Below are 16,784 nucleotides of genomic sequence, written 5' to 3' on the forward strand. Positions count from 1 at the left end.
TATCGGCAGGCGGACTCTCAAGCACTGCGCCACCAGGGAAGCCCTAGGACAGGGTTTTTAACCTCAGTGCTACTGACATTTTGGGCTAGATAACTGTTCATTAGAGGGCCTGGCCTGTGCATTGCAAGATATTTAACAGCATCCCTGGCCTCTACCTACCAGATGTTAGTAGCCTCCCAACAATTTGTAATAACGAAAAATGTCTCCAGGCGTTGCCAAATGTTCCCCGGGAGACAAAGCACCCCACAACGAAGAGCAGTCATCTGGGGGCATGGCCTGGGCATTGGTATTTTTAAAAGCTCCCTCAATCATTCTAAGGTACAGCCAAGGCTGAGAACCATTACTCAGGAGGGTTCGTATTAATGAGTAGCTTTGGATGTGCAATGCACAAATAACAGAACCATTTAAAAAGAACAATAAAAATGGGTGTAAAGTAAAAACAAATCAACCTGCGGGGAAGACTCAGACCGTTCACCCATAAGTCAAGGACGTGAACTTCAGGGCATAAATTTCACAGCAACCATTTGGCACCTTACATTTTTGCTTACTTTCTGGTTGTCAGGTATGTTTCAGAAAGCTGACATAAGCAGGTACGTTGTACATACCATCAATAAAAGATCACAACTAAGTAGAAATTGCTTTGTACCAAATATAGTAGTGGCCAGACATCCTGCTTTTGGATCAAGTCATTCTAAAAACAGGGTGCTTATTGGTGGATCGTGTGGTACAAGTCCGTAGGTAAATCTGTTTTGACAGGTTAAAAAATGCAGCCTATCAATTTTATGTTGATTTTTCCAAAATCTGAATCAGCCACACAAATACAGAATTTCTACATTAATTTGTGCCATTTAGTAGTGCTTTAGTTTTCAGGTGGAGATCAGGACTTTAATTACATTTCAGCTGCAGAAAAGTCCCCTCAGAAAAGTCCTAAAGCAAAATCCATGCTCAGCAGATGACCCTCTGCTGCCTAGGTTGCCCTGGGCTGTTCCTCTGTGGTCCACTTGAGAACCCGATTGGACCATAGGACGGGCGTCATCTTCAGGTGCCTGCTCTGTGGCTCTTATCAAGCTGGACGGTCTCAGCACAAAGGGAGGGCTCTCCAAGCAAAGTGTTTGGCAGCCCCTCTTTACCGTGGACTTTTCAACAGAACTGTATTCTCCCACCTCCTCCAACAACTAGTTGAACGGTGCCTTGTTTGTTTCAACAAACAAGAGTGGAAATACTACTTTCAGATACTTTTAAATGACTTTTAAATAGAAAGTAAATTATAAGATGAATGTGTTTTCTGTGGAAAATTGGTGCTATCAAATTTCAAAATGTGAAAATATTTCCCTGAATTAGTGAGTTGAAATCATTAATTTGTTCAACACCTACTACATACGAGGTACTGTGTGATGCCCTTGGAAGTTATAAATATGAGGGTTACATGAAAGCACAGACCCTCTTATGGCAAAAATAAGCTATGACTGCTCCAAGGTGCCAGATTTACCCTTGAAACAATCCGACTTGTTAGTTTGTCAGACTGGTTTGGTTTTTCTTTCATTGAATTGATATTAGCTTGTTAACAATAATGAAATCAACTAGTTTTTACCATGGTCTCTTTATGCTAAGCAGTTCTTTATCTTTTCCTATCCTAGTCTAAGTGGTTTTCCTCAACGGGCTTTTAAAAAATCAAAACATTTTAATTAGGCAATAGAACTGCTTCCCAGAAGTCTGCTCTAGGAAACAAAATCATAAAAAACTGCTGGAAGGTATTATTTCCATAATGTTCTGACTTAAAAAACAAACAAACAGGATTTATGTACATAGGGAGTTTTCGGGAAGAAAACACAATTTATAATTAACAGTGGTTGCCTTTGGGCAGGGAATTAAGGGGTCTTGAATAGAAGGGAGACTTAACTTTTCATCATACAAGTTTTTATACAGCTTAACTTTTACCATTTTAAATATTGTATTTTCCATTTTAAATGCTAGTAAATAACAGAAAGGATACATTTCCCATAGTCTTTCATAAGCTCCAAAATGCCTCTTCTAAATAAGAGAAAAATAGGTGAGCTATACTCTATGTCTCTTTGATGTCTTCCTTTTGTATATGTTTTCTTGCTAAGACAGAGTGGGCTGAAAGGAGTCTTTGAATCTAAGATTACTCCAATATTGGTTCCATGAAAGCAGGTCCTACTTGAGATTGGGTAGTTAAGCAGGGCCTCTTTGAGGAAGCCAGCTTTAACCAGAAAGAGAAGCTGCCTGCAGGTAGGACCCTAATTTCCTGCTGGCAGCATGAGAACAGTTACTATCCATACATCCCTTGAGAATGAAGTGGATATACGTCAGGGATGTCTACACTGTGATTGTACCTAAAATTTCTTTCCAGTGATTTCTTTCATTCTCCTTTGTCAGTAATTCCCAAGAAGAATCAATTCTGGCAAAGAAAAAAAAAAAGAACAACAAAAATAACCAAACACGTATTTGTGTCAAAGAAAGACAGTTCTGTGATCTATTTGGTGCTCACCAACTCCATGATATCTTTCTCTTGAGTGCTTCCTTTACACCTAATCCTAATTAAAAGTTTAAGCAAAAAAAAAAAAAAAAAAAGTTTAAGCAAGCATGAAAAAAAAAAATATTTCAATTGAGATTGCAAGGGCCTGAAACAATAAATACATGCTCTGTTGTGGGTTCTCCCAGATCATTTTTCTTAGCACTTGTTACTTAGACCTGCACAGGATTTCAGAGTCTCCCTTGTTAAGCCAGAAACATCCTTTTCTTTTCTCTCAATGTCGGATGTGTGAATTGGGAAATCCATCCACATAGATTTCAGGATCCTCTGTCTCTGGGAATGAACGAACCATAACAATTCAACTGTTCCAAAACTTATCCCATAACAATACTTACAGATTTTAATTACATCTCTCTAGTCTTTAGTGGAGAATTACAGTTCTGGGACAAAATAGTAAACTCTCACTGTGTAAAAAGTAATTTTCAGGTTTTCTTTTTAGGGGGTGATTCATCTCAGAAATAATGTTTTATGTGTTTACTTGCATCAGGCATTCATAACTAGCAATCAGCAATGGTATAATTATTTTTTAGCTTCGTGAGAACTGTCAGAGTTTAGGGCAGTATTTCTGTGAAGAAACTACTGGTTGTCCTTGGACAAAGGTATTTATGGAAATTCTGAGAAGACACCAACCAAGACCAGTCAGAGTGAGAGGAAGAAGAGACCAGCAGTAGGGCTGCATTGAAGGAAGAGGTCTTTGAGAAAACTACACAGAAGAAGGGAAATATGTTTGAAAACCAAAAAGAGAGAACATCAGAAATTAAGTCAAACAGGATCTTAGCCATAAAAAATAGAATTATAGATAGCCCTATGCTACTAAACTCTCAAAATGCATAAGTTCTGATTTTGTATTTCTCGGGTAATAGTTTCCTATCCTCTTTCCATGGACTCATATGAATGACCACGCCAACCATGAAATTAAACCTTACTCTTTTAGAAATGGTAGAACGAAATTGGAAGGTCAACTTAGAGTTACTATGGCGATAGGTACTCTGCAAAAATAAGAAGTTTGTCAAGTTAGTACAGTATTATTTCCTATTGAGTGGAGTACGTTTAAATTCTGAGTCACTAAGCAAACATAAGAAAGGACATCAATACCATTTTTACTCTTGAAAAGGCATCATAGATATTCAGCAGAGACTTCCTCCTTTTAGGTAGCTGAGCTATTATTTAAGGCCACGATTCTAGTACGATACCTAATTAGATATCTCTAATTAGATATCAGCAATTCACAGAGGATTTATGTTCTTGCTACTCACCACAGCCACTAGAGGGTCATCACCCTCTCCCTGGAGCAAAAATTTCAAATTGTCAACATGGAAGAATAGATGTCCCTGCAAATGCTACAAACAGGTCACAGTAACCACATTTTCTTGTATGATAAAGGAAAATCTGAGCCTAAATAAAGATAGGCCACTGGTGTCACACCTGCTGAAGCAGGGCAGCAAGTTAAGCATGGAGGAAAAGGTGAGTTTCAAGTGGCTTTAGCTGTTAACCAGCTGGCAAAGCACTTCACTTTCCCAGTATTCTCCAGAACATCTTATTCAGAGCTTTGGCTGCTTGTCAGGAGATAATATAATCTCCCAGTGCCACTAGCTGAAAATGATTCATTTCACTCATGATTTAGTAAGACTTGATCAGAGATGACTGCCTGCTTCTCAGTTAAGCTGTCATCCAAACCCCCAAATTTTGCTCCTCTTTGAAAATCAGGCGGCATGACTACTTCCTATAAGATCAAAGTTTTATCTCTTGTTATTATATTTATCACTCTCCACATTGTTCAGGATTAAAAAATTGCTGAGGCTTTAAAATATGGGAAAAAAAATGATGATAATACTCTATTGCTACCACACTAACTGAAAAGCATAGTGAACGATAAAATTTAGAAGTTTGGAAGCCTAATTAGAAATATAAGTGTCCGTGTATCCTATGCTGGCTCTGCCATTTCTTACCATGCTCTTTCCTTTTTTCAGCTGCTGGCTGGGCGCTGGCCTTTTAATCACAATGACTTTGGCGTATTTCTTTGCAAGTTGCTCCCCTTTTTGCAGAAGTCCTCAGTGGGGATCACCGTCCTCAATCTCTGCGCTCTCAGCGTTGACAGGTAACGTGGTTCTTTCCCTTTACTCTGTTGTTGGGTTTAGAAAAGCAGTTTTGTCAGAAAGAGGAGAACTCGAGGAGCCTTGAGAATTGGGGTTCAAGACAGTTGTTCATTAGTTCCCAGGAATGAAAATACTAGCAATCTTGCTGTACTGTTTAGAATTGCTTTCCACAGTTGCTGATTACCAGCCATCTTTGGTTCAGGCAACTTGTACCGAGAGCATTTCACCAACTATATCCATTTGACATCCTTATGGCAACGAAGGAAAAAGGAACATGTTAGATGGAATGAATGCTGGAAAAGGAAATTCTAGGACATCCAAATTCTGTAATTTCAATGGTAGATTTCTCATTAGAAAAAAGAAGATACTGTTCAATTGTGTTTCTAATGCTTGATTAGTTGAACTGAGTGGTGAGTACTCAGAATTATGTTCTAATCTATGCTTTTCTGAATACCTGAAATGCTTCCTAATTTTTAAAAAGAGGACAACAGAAGCACCCCTTGATCCAACTCTGAAAAAAACCATCAAGTATCTCAGAGTCTTTCCAGAATTCTTCTCAAACATGGATGTCAAGGCGTCAAGAAAGAAGTCCTTCTGAATTCCATGAACTTCTAGAAGGTATTTTCTATACCTTCTAATTTTCATAGCAGGAATTATAAAAACTGAAGTTAGGAACTCTATAACACGTTTTGTGGTGCTTTTTTATATTGAAAATAATCCTTTGCAAATGCTGTTTAATGTCTTATTTAGGTGGTTTTACCTACAATTTAGAAGAGGTTTTCATTTTTCCTTTCACACTCTGACAATCACTTTATCAGAGCACCTAAGTCCCATCATAATAGAAATAAAAGTCCCACTTTCTTAAAGAACATTTTAATGTTTACAGATATTCATTATTTATCATTAACAATTAATTTTCAGGACCAAAAGTGTTATTGTTAAAACATAAAAATACTCATTCCATTGGTAGTAGAAAATTATAATGGTATCCTTGTTATAAATTTATGGTTATAATAATTGTGAAACACTAAACAAAATGTTTAGTAGTGTTATTAAAAATAAATTTATTGCTGAAATTAAAACAAAAAAAATCCATTAGTAGTTTAAATTGCAGTAATGCTATTGACAAAAATGCTACCATTGCAGTGGTAAACACAAAGATCAGAAATAATTTCATCACCTATTAGTAGGATTCACAGTGATTCCCAGGAAAACCTGAGGTCTACATAGGTTTCCTCTGCATCATATCAGATGTTAAGGGCTGCTGCATAAAAATATTTACATACAATAGATGGCCACTGTATCACTTTCACTTGACAAATAATAGATTATGCTACTTGTGACCATGTCTTAAAAAATTGAGCAAGCATTTATAATGTGGACTTTATTCACTAATGAATTCTCATTCTGTTGTTCCCACTCCTAGCACCCCAATAATATCATTTCCTCTTGTAACTAAAGTATTATATTATCTAAAAATTAAAGTCATTAAATTATATCTATTACATTACTAATACATGAAAAATTTTTCCTACCTGTATTTATCAAGTTGTATATTTAGAGATATAGCTAGGTATTTTCATTATAATATCCAATTAAAATTTTAAATTATAATATAACTCTAAAACCCATATGGGGAAAAGAATTAAGAAAATGATCATGACAATTTTTAAAAGAATTATGTTTCCTATACACATATTCTTCCTATATGATATTCTTAAAGGTTATAAAGCTACAGTTTTAAAACAATGTGGTACACACACATAAACACATTGACAAATCAATGGGAAAAACAGAAACAGGTGTCAGAGTGTACAAGAACATATTATAGGCTGAAATCACTTTAATGGGGAAAGGAAAGATTCATCAGTAAATAGTGCTATGTACCATCTGGGGGAAAAAACATGTTAAAGTCTTATTTTGTACTATATATCAGTAATAATATTTATAATTATTACCATTTATTGAGTATTAGTATGTACCGGGCCCTGTTACAAATACTTTCCAGAAATTATTTTATTTAATCCTTATAACAACACCTGTGATGGTGCTATAATTATCCCCATTTTACAGATGAGGAAGCTGAGGTCGAAAGGGCTTAATCAAGGCCAATTGGCTACTAAGTTTTGGAGCCATAATCAAATAAAAGTAGTATGTGTTCTTAACCACTATGCACAATCATGCAAAAACTCAAACCATAGAGCAATAGAAGAAAATAAACCAATATCTTTTTGATCTCTAGAAAAGGAAGACTTTTTGAACCTAAAGTGGATGGTAGAAAATCTGAATAAAACTATGAATGCATTTCAGGACATAAAATTTTAAAACATGAGTATCAAACATTCATAAAATTAAAAAACAAATAAACAAAGCAATAATCCAGGGAAAATATTTGCAGCAAAACTACAACATGTTAATATTCTTGGTATTTAAAGAAGCCATACAAATAGTAATTAAAATCTTACTACTTCCATATAAAAAGGGCATGAGTATAAAAATCACCATAGAAGAAATTAAAATGACTAACATATGAATCATGTTCATATTATCAAAGAAATTCTCATTAAAAAGCATGTTTCTCAAAATCTGGTGGTCGTAGGGAATTGACAGCCCTGCCAGAAACTAAAGTCCTACAAATGTTTTTGCCTTCTGACCCCATAATTACAATTTTCACGATCAATTCTATGGAAAGGATCCAAAATTTGAACAAAGAAGTCAGGTACAAAGATGTTCCTTACAACAGCAGTCCCCAACCTTTTTGGCACCAGGGACCGGTTTCACGGAAGACAATTTTTCCATGGACTGAGGGGGTGGGGGGGCGATGGTTTCGGGATGATTCAAGCACATTACATTTATTGTGCATTTTATTTCTATTATTATTACATTATAATATATAATGAAATAATTATACAACTCACCATAATGCAGAATCAGTGGAAGCCCTGGGCTTGTTTTCACTTGCCACTCACTGATAGGGTTTTGATATGAGTCTTCAAGCAATTCATTTATTATTGTCTCTGTGCAGTCAAACCTCTCTGCTAATGATAATCTGTATGTGCAGCTGCTCCCCAGCGCTAGCATCACCCCCTCATCTCCACCTCAGATCATCAGGCATTAGATCCTCATAAGGAGTGCGCAACCTAGATCCCTCGCATGCACAGTTCACAGCAGGGTTTGCACTCCTATGAGAATCTAATGCCACTGCTGACCTGACAGGAGGCGGAGCTCAGGCAGTAATACGAGCGATGGGGAGCGTCTGTAAATACAGACGAAGCTTTTCTCCCTCACCGCCACTCACCTCCTGCTGTGCAGCCCTCTTCCTAACTGGCCACGGGCTGGTACCCATCCGCGGCCCAGGGGTTGTGAACCCATGCTTTACAAGATCATTTAAAGAAAAAGCTGAAAGCAGCCTTGCATTAGGGAAATGGATAGCGATGTTAAATGCAATTTATATGTATAAGTATATGAATATAATATTCCTTGAAAGGAATATGATAAATAGTAGTAGTAGTTATGTCAAGGGATAGAGTAACTGGTGTAACATTCTTCTGCAAGCAGAAAAAAACTTATGAAAGTTTATTTTATTTTCTGTGACCCATTTTCCTTATTTACTTCATGCTATTCCCTACATTTTATTTTTCTCATCTGCCCAGCTCATTCCTATGACCTTTATTTTAAATTAACACTAATTTCCTATGACTGGGTAGCTCTAAAACGCAAGCATATGTAGGCCTGTGTGTGTGTGGAGAAATACAGGTACATGCCCAGCTCAGAGTTACTTCCATGCCTACTCTTGCCTTTACAAAAGCACCATCAAATTTGGGAAAACAGCATTTTATTTAAAAAATTAAACTTTGTCCCAAAGTTTAGGTAAAAATAGGATGATAACGAGTTTTAGAAAAGGGCCACTCAGGGTTCTAAGAAAACTGCACCTCCGAGGAAACATCTAACCAAACCCAGACAAGAACAGCCCATGACAAACAAGAATGAAAAACAGGAGAAGGAAGACAAGGAAGATGCTTGGCTGCTATAAATAGTAAAACTTTTTTTAAGGCAGCTGGGTATAATCCTCTGAGAAGAGAGGCATTGATGAAAAGAGAGGCCAAGGAGAGGAAAGAATTTGCTTGGTTCGATAAGAAATATAGGCAACTTTTCATCCCTGCAATATATTTTCTTTTTACAAAAATTAGAGTATATGCTCTGAATAGTGTTATGTGCCATGGTATAGTGGTCTCTTCTGTAGTTCGTATGAATCTATTAAATAAATTTTTTTCTTGATTGAAAAATACTTTAGGGCACTTATTCCTCAGTGATATACTGTATCATGAATTATCCCTAGATTGAGAAGCATAATTCATAATTTAGTTCAACAGAGAGACTTGGCAAGAAGGGTATGAGTTACAGACATGAAGAATCAGGACTGGCTGCTGTTCTTTAGGAGTTTCCACGGCTGTGAAGACAATGACGTGGGAAGCAGGTTGAAAGAAGTGCACAAGGGAAGTGTTCAGGCAGTTGGATTCCCCAGCCAGCTAAATCATCAACACCCTCCATTCCTTCTCTAGCTCACCTTGTTCTGCTGCCTCTTTATCCCTTGGGGGAACCTCAGAGGATGATCTTCCTGAGCTTCAATCTCCCCAGTATAAACCCTACCTGTAGGCAGGGAGAAGGGGGTGGTGGGAGATGATGGGATGTGGAAATGGAGGGATTAGGTCATAGATTCCTGTTTCTGGTGTAGGAATACCTCACCCACACCATGTCCTCCCCTACCTCATGCATGGAGAAAAATTAACTCAGTGTTCAATCCCAAGCTGTCAGTTATGCAGCACGTGAAACGTTCTTGGTTTGAAAAAAGAAAGAAAGAAAAAAGAATGTCAAGCATTTATTTCATTAAGACTTAACCTCAGTTTTAGATCAACGAGAAGAACCGTTTTAAAATTCCACTTTCGCAAAAATCTGCCTGAATCCAGGAGGGTTTTTCTGGGTAATCAACTCACCGTCCTTTGTTCCCTGGGTCTTTTCTTTATTATTTTTACATTTCATTTGGTACTGACTCTCAACTTTGGGACGGGTATGTAGGGAATCTATTTTGACATTTCTATTTCAAAAGCTTTCACACTAGAGAATGAATCATTCACACTTGATTTCTGAAGATAAGACACAATTTGCTTTGAACCTTGATTCGGTCGCATTATGTTCTTCTAAAAATAAAAAAATGTCTTTATTTAAAAAAAAACAAAACAAAGCAAGGAGTAAAAAGAGGGAAATTGGAACCTGTTATGAAACAATTTGCAACTTGGGAATCCCTGCTTTCATTCTATGAGCTGAATCAAATTACGGCCCAGGAAGAGTTCCCGTGATTTTTTTGGTTTTGTTTTTTAAATATGATGATTATCTCTCATTTCAGAGTTGTTGTTTTTGAGGGCAAATAATGAACGTAACTATTCATCCAAGTTTTATACAATTTCTCCATTACTTCATTGATTGCTCAGTGAATACTAATACTTTAGGATCAAAGAAAAAGTCTAGTTTCCTCACTCCAGGCTTTTAATCTGAATAAGGTAAGCAAGACAGAGAAAGCGCATCCCTTGTACCAGAATGGATGACTTCCCATTGTTCATTTCAACTATGGACTTATCTTATTAAAGCTTTTCACTAATTCTTCCTCAAATCTACTATTTATTTTTATTTCACATCATTAGTTACTTAAGAATAAGATAAAACAGGAATTTCAGAAAAAGACTGGGGAAATTTAGAAACAAATTTTGACCTCTATCCAAGCTTTATCAGTGAAATAGTTTTGTCTAATGCTAAAGCAGTATACTTCTAAAATGAATGAATTTTTCCCAACAAAACAAGAATAACCAGCCATTACCAATAGTGCAAATAGGTATTCTTACCTGCCATAAGTGACAAGCTTTACAAGTTACTCTGAGTTTGTTTCAGGGGGAAAAAAAGAAGCGGCAGGGATTGGGAAGAGGAATTCAATGCTATTCCTTGTAAGGTTAACAGTCATGTTTAAAGTAGAAAATGATGGGGGTCAGACCAGTAAAAAAGGTCTGGGTACAGCTCCAGATTGTACTTAAAAGTTGCCTGGGGAAAGGGGCTGTAAAAAAGATAACTCTTTTAACAACTACTCCAGATGATGTGTAATTAGATACCTGTTGTAAGGATCCATTACTAACGCACTTCGATTTGCCTCAAACCCAAAGCCAGTTCTTCATCCCTCATTTCAAGTAATTGCTTAGTGGTCTCTATGATATTCTCAAAGGTTTATCCTAACTCAAGAAAGCATGGAAGTGATTTTCTAAAAAACTTCATTTTTACTTAAACTTGGGTTTGGTTTCTCCTTATTCTCCTGGTGCTATGATTTTCCTTTCACGCTGGGTGTAGGGCAACTTGGGATCTCATTTGGGGGGTCTGTTCACTGTTGCACATAGTTATTCGTTCTTTTATCTTATTTCTATTGTCAAGATCAGGTGACTGGTTAATCTTGCTACCTCATTTTTCTTTGATAACAAACTACCCCCAAACTTAGTGGCTTAGAACAACCACCATTTTCTTATTATCTGACCATGTTGTGGGTCAGGGATTTGGGCGGTTCTTCCGCTCCTTGTTACTTCGACTGCGGTCTCACGGTGGATTTCAGCTGGCCACTGAGCTTGCTTCATGGGTCCAAGACTCACATGACTGGCCCCTTGGCAAGAACAGCTGGACATCTGAGCTCAGCGGAGCCCATCTCCCTCTCCATGAAGTCCAGGGCTGTTCAACACCCCTCCAGCGGGCTCAGGGCTCCAGGATGGAACCTGCTGCTCCATTCAGAGGCCAGGCATGAAACTGACAAAGCATCGTTCCAGCTGTGCTCAGCTGGTCAAAGGAGCCACAGGCCAGCCCAGATGAAGGACCCAACTGAAGAAATGTCCAAATATCTGCAGCTATCTTTCTTTTTATTATTATTAATTTTTCTTTTTTTGTTGTTGAAGTATAGTTGATTTATAATGTTGTGTTAGTTTCTGGTGTAGAGCAAGGTGATTCAGTTATACATATATAAATATATATTCTTTTTCAGATTCTTCTCCATTATAGGTTATTACAAGATATTGAATATAGTTCCCTGTGCTATACAGTAGGACCTTGTTGTTTATATACTTTATATATAGTAGTTTGTATCTTCTAATCCCAAGCCCCTAAATTATCCCTTCCCCCACTTTCCCCTTTGGTAACCATAAATATGTTTTCTACGTCTGTGAGTCTGTCTCTGTTTTGTAAATAAATTAATTTGTATCATTTTTTTTTAGATTCCACATATAAATGATATCATATGATATTTGTCTTTCTCTGACTTACTTCACTTAGTAATCTCTAGGTCCATCCATGTTGCTGCAAATGGCACTATTTCATTCTCTGCAGCTATCTTTTATTTTTTTAAACATCTTTATTGAAGTATAATTGCTTTACAATGTTGTGTTAGCTTCTGCTGCATAAAAAAGTGAATCAGCTATACATATACATATATCCCCATGTCTCCTTCCTCTAGCATCTCGCTCCCACCCTCCCTAACCCACCCCTCCAGGTGGACACAAAGCACCGAGCTGATCTCCCTGTGCTATGCGGCCTCTTCCCACTAGCTATCTATTTTACATTTGGTAGTGTATATATGTCCATGCCACTCTCTCACTTCATCCCAGCTTCCCCTCCCCCCTCCCTGTGTCCTCAAGTCCATTCTCTACATCTGCGTCTTTATCCCTGTCCCGCCCCTAGGTTCTTCAGCACCTTTTTTTTTTTTTTAGATTCCATATATATGTGCTAGCGTACGGTATTTGTTTTTCTCTTTCTGACTTACTTCACTCTGTATGACAGTCTCTAGGTCCATCCACCTCACCACAAATAACTCAACTTCATTTCTTTCCATGGCTGAGTAATATTCCATTGTATATATGTGCCACATCTTCTTTATCCATTCATCTGTCAATGGACACTTAGGTTGCTTCCATGTCCTGGCTATTGTAAATAGAGCTGCAATGAACACTGTGGTACATGACTCTTTTTGAATTATGGTTTTCTCAGGGTACATGCCCAGTAGTGGGATCGCTGGGTCATATGGTAGTTCTATTTTTACTTTTTTAAGGAACCTCCATACTGTTCTCCATAGTGGCTGTATCAACTTACATTCCCACCAACAGTGCAAGAGGGTCCGCTTTTCTCCCCACCCTCTCCAGCATTTATTGTTTGTAGATTTTTTGATGATGGCCATTCTGACTGGTGTGAGGTGATACCTCACTGTAGTTTTGATTTGCATTTCTCTAATGATTAGTGATGCTGAGCATCCTTTCATGTGTTTGTTGGCAATCTGTATATTTTCTTTGGAGAAATGTCTATTTAGGTCTTCTGCCCACTTTTGGATTGGGTTGTTTGTTTTTTTGATATTGAGCTTCATGAGCTATTTGTATATTTGGGAGATTAATCCTTTGTCAGTTGCTTCGTCTGCAGATATTTTCTCCCATTCTGAGGGTTGTCTTTTCGTCTTGTTTATGGTTTCCTTCCTGCAGCTATCTTTTAATCCACTTCACCTGGCTTCTCTTTAAAGTTCTTCCTGCTGGCATTTTGCTCCCAAACCTCTGTATGGCAATTGGTTTGCCTAACACATAGGAGACACAAATCATAAACAAACAATACAAAGGGTCACGTTTGCTCAATTAAAGATGTGCAGGGCTTCCCTGGTGTCGCAGTGGTTGAGAGTCCGCCTGCCGATGCAGGCAAGGGAAACGGGTTCATGCCCCGGCCCGGGAAGATCCCACGTGCTGTGGAGTGGCTGCGCCCGTGAGCCATGGCCGCTGACCCTGTGCGTCCGGAGCCTGTGCTCTGCAACAGGAGAGGCCACAACAGTGAGAGGCCCGCGTACCGCAAAATAAAATTTTAAAAAAAGATATGCACACATAAAGATATAAGTGCCACTTTACCTTATGGAAGTGGCAAAACTGAAGAAAAATAAATTTTAATGAAGGCAAGCATTGACAGGCACTTGGGAGAAACATTTTTTAAAGGTACTTAAGCTACTTTTTCATTCCCTTGATTTAGTAATCTCACTCAAGATAATTAACCCAGGAAAATCATTCAAAAAGAAAAAAAAAATCTGTATGTGCAAACGTATTTATAGGCATGTTATTCACAACCTTGAAACACTAGAAATGATGCGACCATAGGGGGAAGATTTAGGTAAATTGTATCAATATCTTGTTATACTGGGTAGCCTTGAAATTAATAAATGCCATGCCTATGTAGAAACATGAAAAGCAAATAAAGCCAAAAACAAAATTGTAACTGACAAGATTATAATATAATTATATTCAAACTACACTTATGAGAATAGAAATGGGCAAAAAATAAGAAGAAATGAAAATAGATTTTGCTGAAGTGATCTTTTGAAGTTTTCTTTTACACTGTTTTAAAGTACATTCAATAATATTTATTTTCAGTTTAATGAGTTTCCCAGATCATACCTTAAAGATTCAAAGACATGCATTAAATGCCTCTAGCCTTGAAAACATGTAAAAATCTATTTATAGACATATACAGTAACAAACATCTTTACATAAACAAAACATGTAATTTATTCTTGTATTTTGGCATGTCACATGACAGAGTTCATGGTGGTGTCATGGGAAAAGACTCCCCTGGGACTTGGCAGACCAGAGCCCTGGCCCAGGCGCCCCACATTCACTGGAGACCAGGCAGAGGACTTGGTGACACACCCCTCCTCAGGTTCCCAATGAGAACACAAAGGGAGAAATTTCAGCCCAGAGGTCCTGCTTGGTTTTAAATTTTTGTGTTCTAGGATTCTGAAAGTATTAGCTCTTTATCTGTTGCCTAATTCAGGGCTGGCTTGAAAAAATAAGAAACTCTTTGGAATGTATATTGGCTTTGGCCAATAAAGACAAATGCATGGTAAGGAAACGAACAAAGAAAGATTCTTAATTCAACAGATATTTATTCAGCACGTAGCATTGTAGGTCTTGTGACCAACATGCAAGATGTCTGCCCTATGGAGCTTATATTCAAAAGGGAGAGGTCGACATAGACCATAAACAAAATAAATAAGTAAAATATTTAATTGGTCCCATAGTAGTAAGTGCTATGGAGAAAAATAATCAGGCTGAGTGGGACAGGGTACATCTGGAGGGGAATCTGGCAGTTTTAAATAGGGTATTCAGGGAAGGCCTCTGTGAAAAGACACCATTGCGTAAAGATCTGAAGGAAGTGAGGAGGCAGCTCTGAGGACACCTGTAGGCATTCCCACTGGGGTGGGAACCCACTGGGGGATCTGAGCAGAGGGGTGACATGATTGGCTTACATTTTAACAGGCTCACCCCGGTTGCTGTGTTCAGGGCAAACTGCAGGAGGGCAGAGTGGACACAGGGAGACCAGTTAGGAAGCTATTACAGTAATCCAGGAAAGTGGTAACTGGCGAGATGGTGAGATGTGGTTGCATCTGGATACATTTTGAAGGAAGAGGTTGCAAGGTTTGCTAAAGAATTGGATGTGTGGTGGAAAAGAAAAAGAGGAGGGAAGGCTAACTTCACAGTTCTGGGCCTGAGATGGTAAAGACTAGAGAGAAGGCAAGGAAGGGGGCAAGGAGTCTGGTTTGGGTGAGTTTCAGTGCCTATTAGATATCCGAGTGGAACCCTCAAGTAGGCAGGTGGATGTACTAAGTCTAGAGTTAGAGGTGAGGCTCTAGGCTAGAGTTATAAACTTGAGAATTAATTATCAGCATATAGAGAGTTTAAATGATACTAAAGCCATGAGACTAGATGAGATCACAAAGAGAGAGGGTGTAGATAGAAAAGAAAAGAGGTGCGAGGACTAAGGAGAAATCCAACACTAAGAATTTGAGGCGTGGGCATGATCCCGCCAAGGAGATGAGATGGAGTGGCCAATCCCATCAGCAGGAGGAAAACTAGTAGAATGTGGTCAAAGCCAAGTGAAGAAAGCAATTCAAAGAGGAGGGATTATTTCCGGAATAGTTTTTGTTGGCAGGCTGTTCATAATCACACCTAGTAAGGAGAACATATTGTGTATGATCTGTTGTGTCATTATCACCCAAATAGAAATCATTTTGGGAACATCCAGTATTTCTTATTTTCCACACCTTTCTGCACCTCCATCATCACAAGTGAGTGTTTCTAATCGCTCTTATGGTTGTTTTCTCATCTTATGGAGATGTTATTAAGATCAGTGTGATTACAAATGGGAAATATTCTAATTCTCAGTCATGTGGGTTAATGAAGGAGCAGAATGACTATGAATTATTTGCTCAACTAGGCACTAAAAATTACTTCTATTTATTCCTAAATGTTGAATTCACATTGGATTATAGATATGTCATATTCTGGGAACTCATGGGCACGTTATAAAATGAAGCTGGTCTGTGAATATATTCATCATTAGAACATGTAGATCACATTTTCTTACTAAACCACCTTCTATCTCCAATCCTGCCTAAGAAATCTGGCTTTCTCTCTTAAGAGATAAAGTGTTTTATTTACATCACCTTTCCTGATAAGAGGAGGGGAGAAGAAACAGATATAACTCATTGACAGCCTTGGGATATAGACATTCTGTCTCCGTTCCTTTTAGCTTTTACTGGACATCAGGCTGCCAGTCTAATAAGGCAGCAAAGAAAAGTAAACAGAAATAGAAAGCAGAATATATAGCAGTCTTCATCCCACTGGTAATAACCATAAATTTTAAAATGCAACGTTGGCTACATCGTAAAAGGATTTTCTTGGTCTGTTTGCATAGCCGTATTTTATTCTGTTCTGAACTAATCTGGACTTTTTCAGAGATTCTTATTGTACACCAATCTTATTTATCCTAAAAATCTTTTGCAAAACATTTCTCCAGCAAAGTGTGCTGTATATATGCCACGTGGCATCATCGTGCATACCAAAACTATAGGTTCTAATCTACAGTGAAGAACAGGTAGCATAATTCCTAGGAGTTGTTTTCACAGGTGTACGTTTTAGTTGTACTGAGACAGAACACTAACTATAAACGATAGGGGCTCATTTTGGTGGCTATGGGTAGCTTGTATCTTGCCTTGGCGTTGCTAACTAATCTTTCCCATTAAGCTGCCTGGC

The 16,784-nt window shown here is 37.9% G+C and overlaps 1 protein-coding gene across 3 annotated transcripts in view; it reads left to right on the forward strand.

Annotated features, from left to right (window-relative positions):
- The window catches only part of EDNRA (endothelin receptor type A), a 61,107-nt gene that overhangs the window by 29,030 nt on the left and 15,293 nt on the right, over nt 1-16,784 (forward strand). For 2 of the 3 annotated variants that reach the window (XM_007472005.1, XM_007472003.1), the window contains one exon: nt 4,525-4,652. The exons of the other annotated variant lie outside the window; for it this stretch is intronic. Coding sequence is in view for 1 of the 2 variants with exons in the window: in XM_007472003.1 (XP_007472065.1) it covers nt 4,525-4,652 (128 nt within the window). In the remaining variant the exon portion in view is untranslated. The remainder of the gene's footprint in view (nt 1-4,524; nt 4,653-16,784) is intronic. 3 annotated transcript variants of the gene reach the window in all.

Source organism: Lipotes vexillifer, unplaced genomic scaffold (genome assembly GCF_000442215.2).
Source record: "Lipotes vexillifer unplaced genomic scaffold, Lipotes_vexillifer_v1.1 scaffold269, whole genome shotgun sequence".
NCBI lineage: Eukaryota > Metazoa > Chordata > Mammalia > Artiodactyla > Lipotidae > Lipotes > Lipotes vexillifer.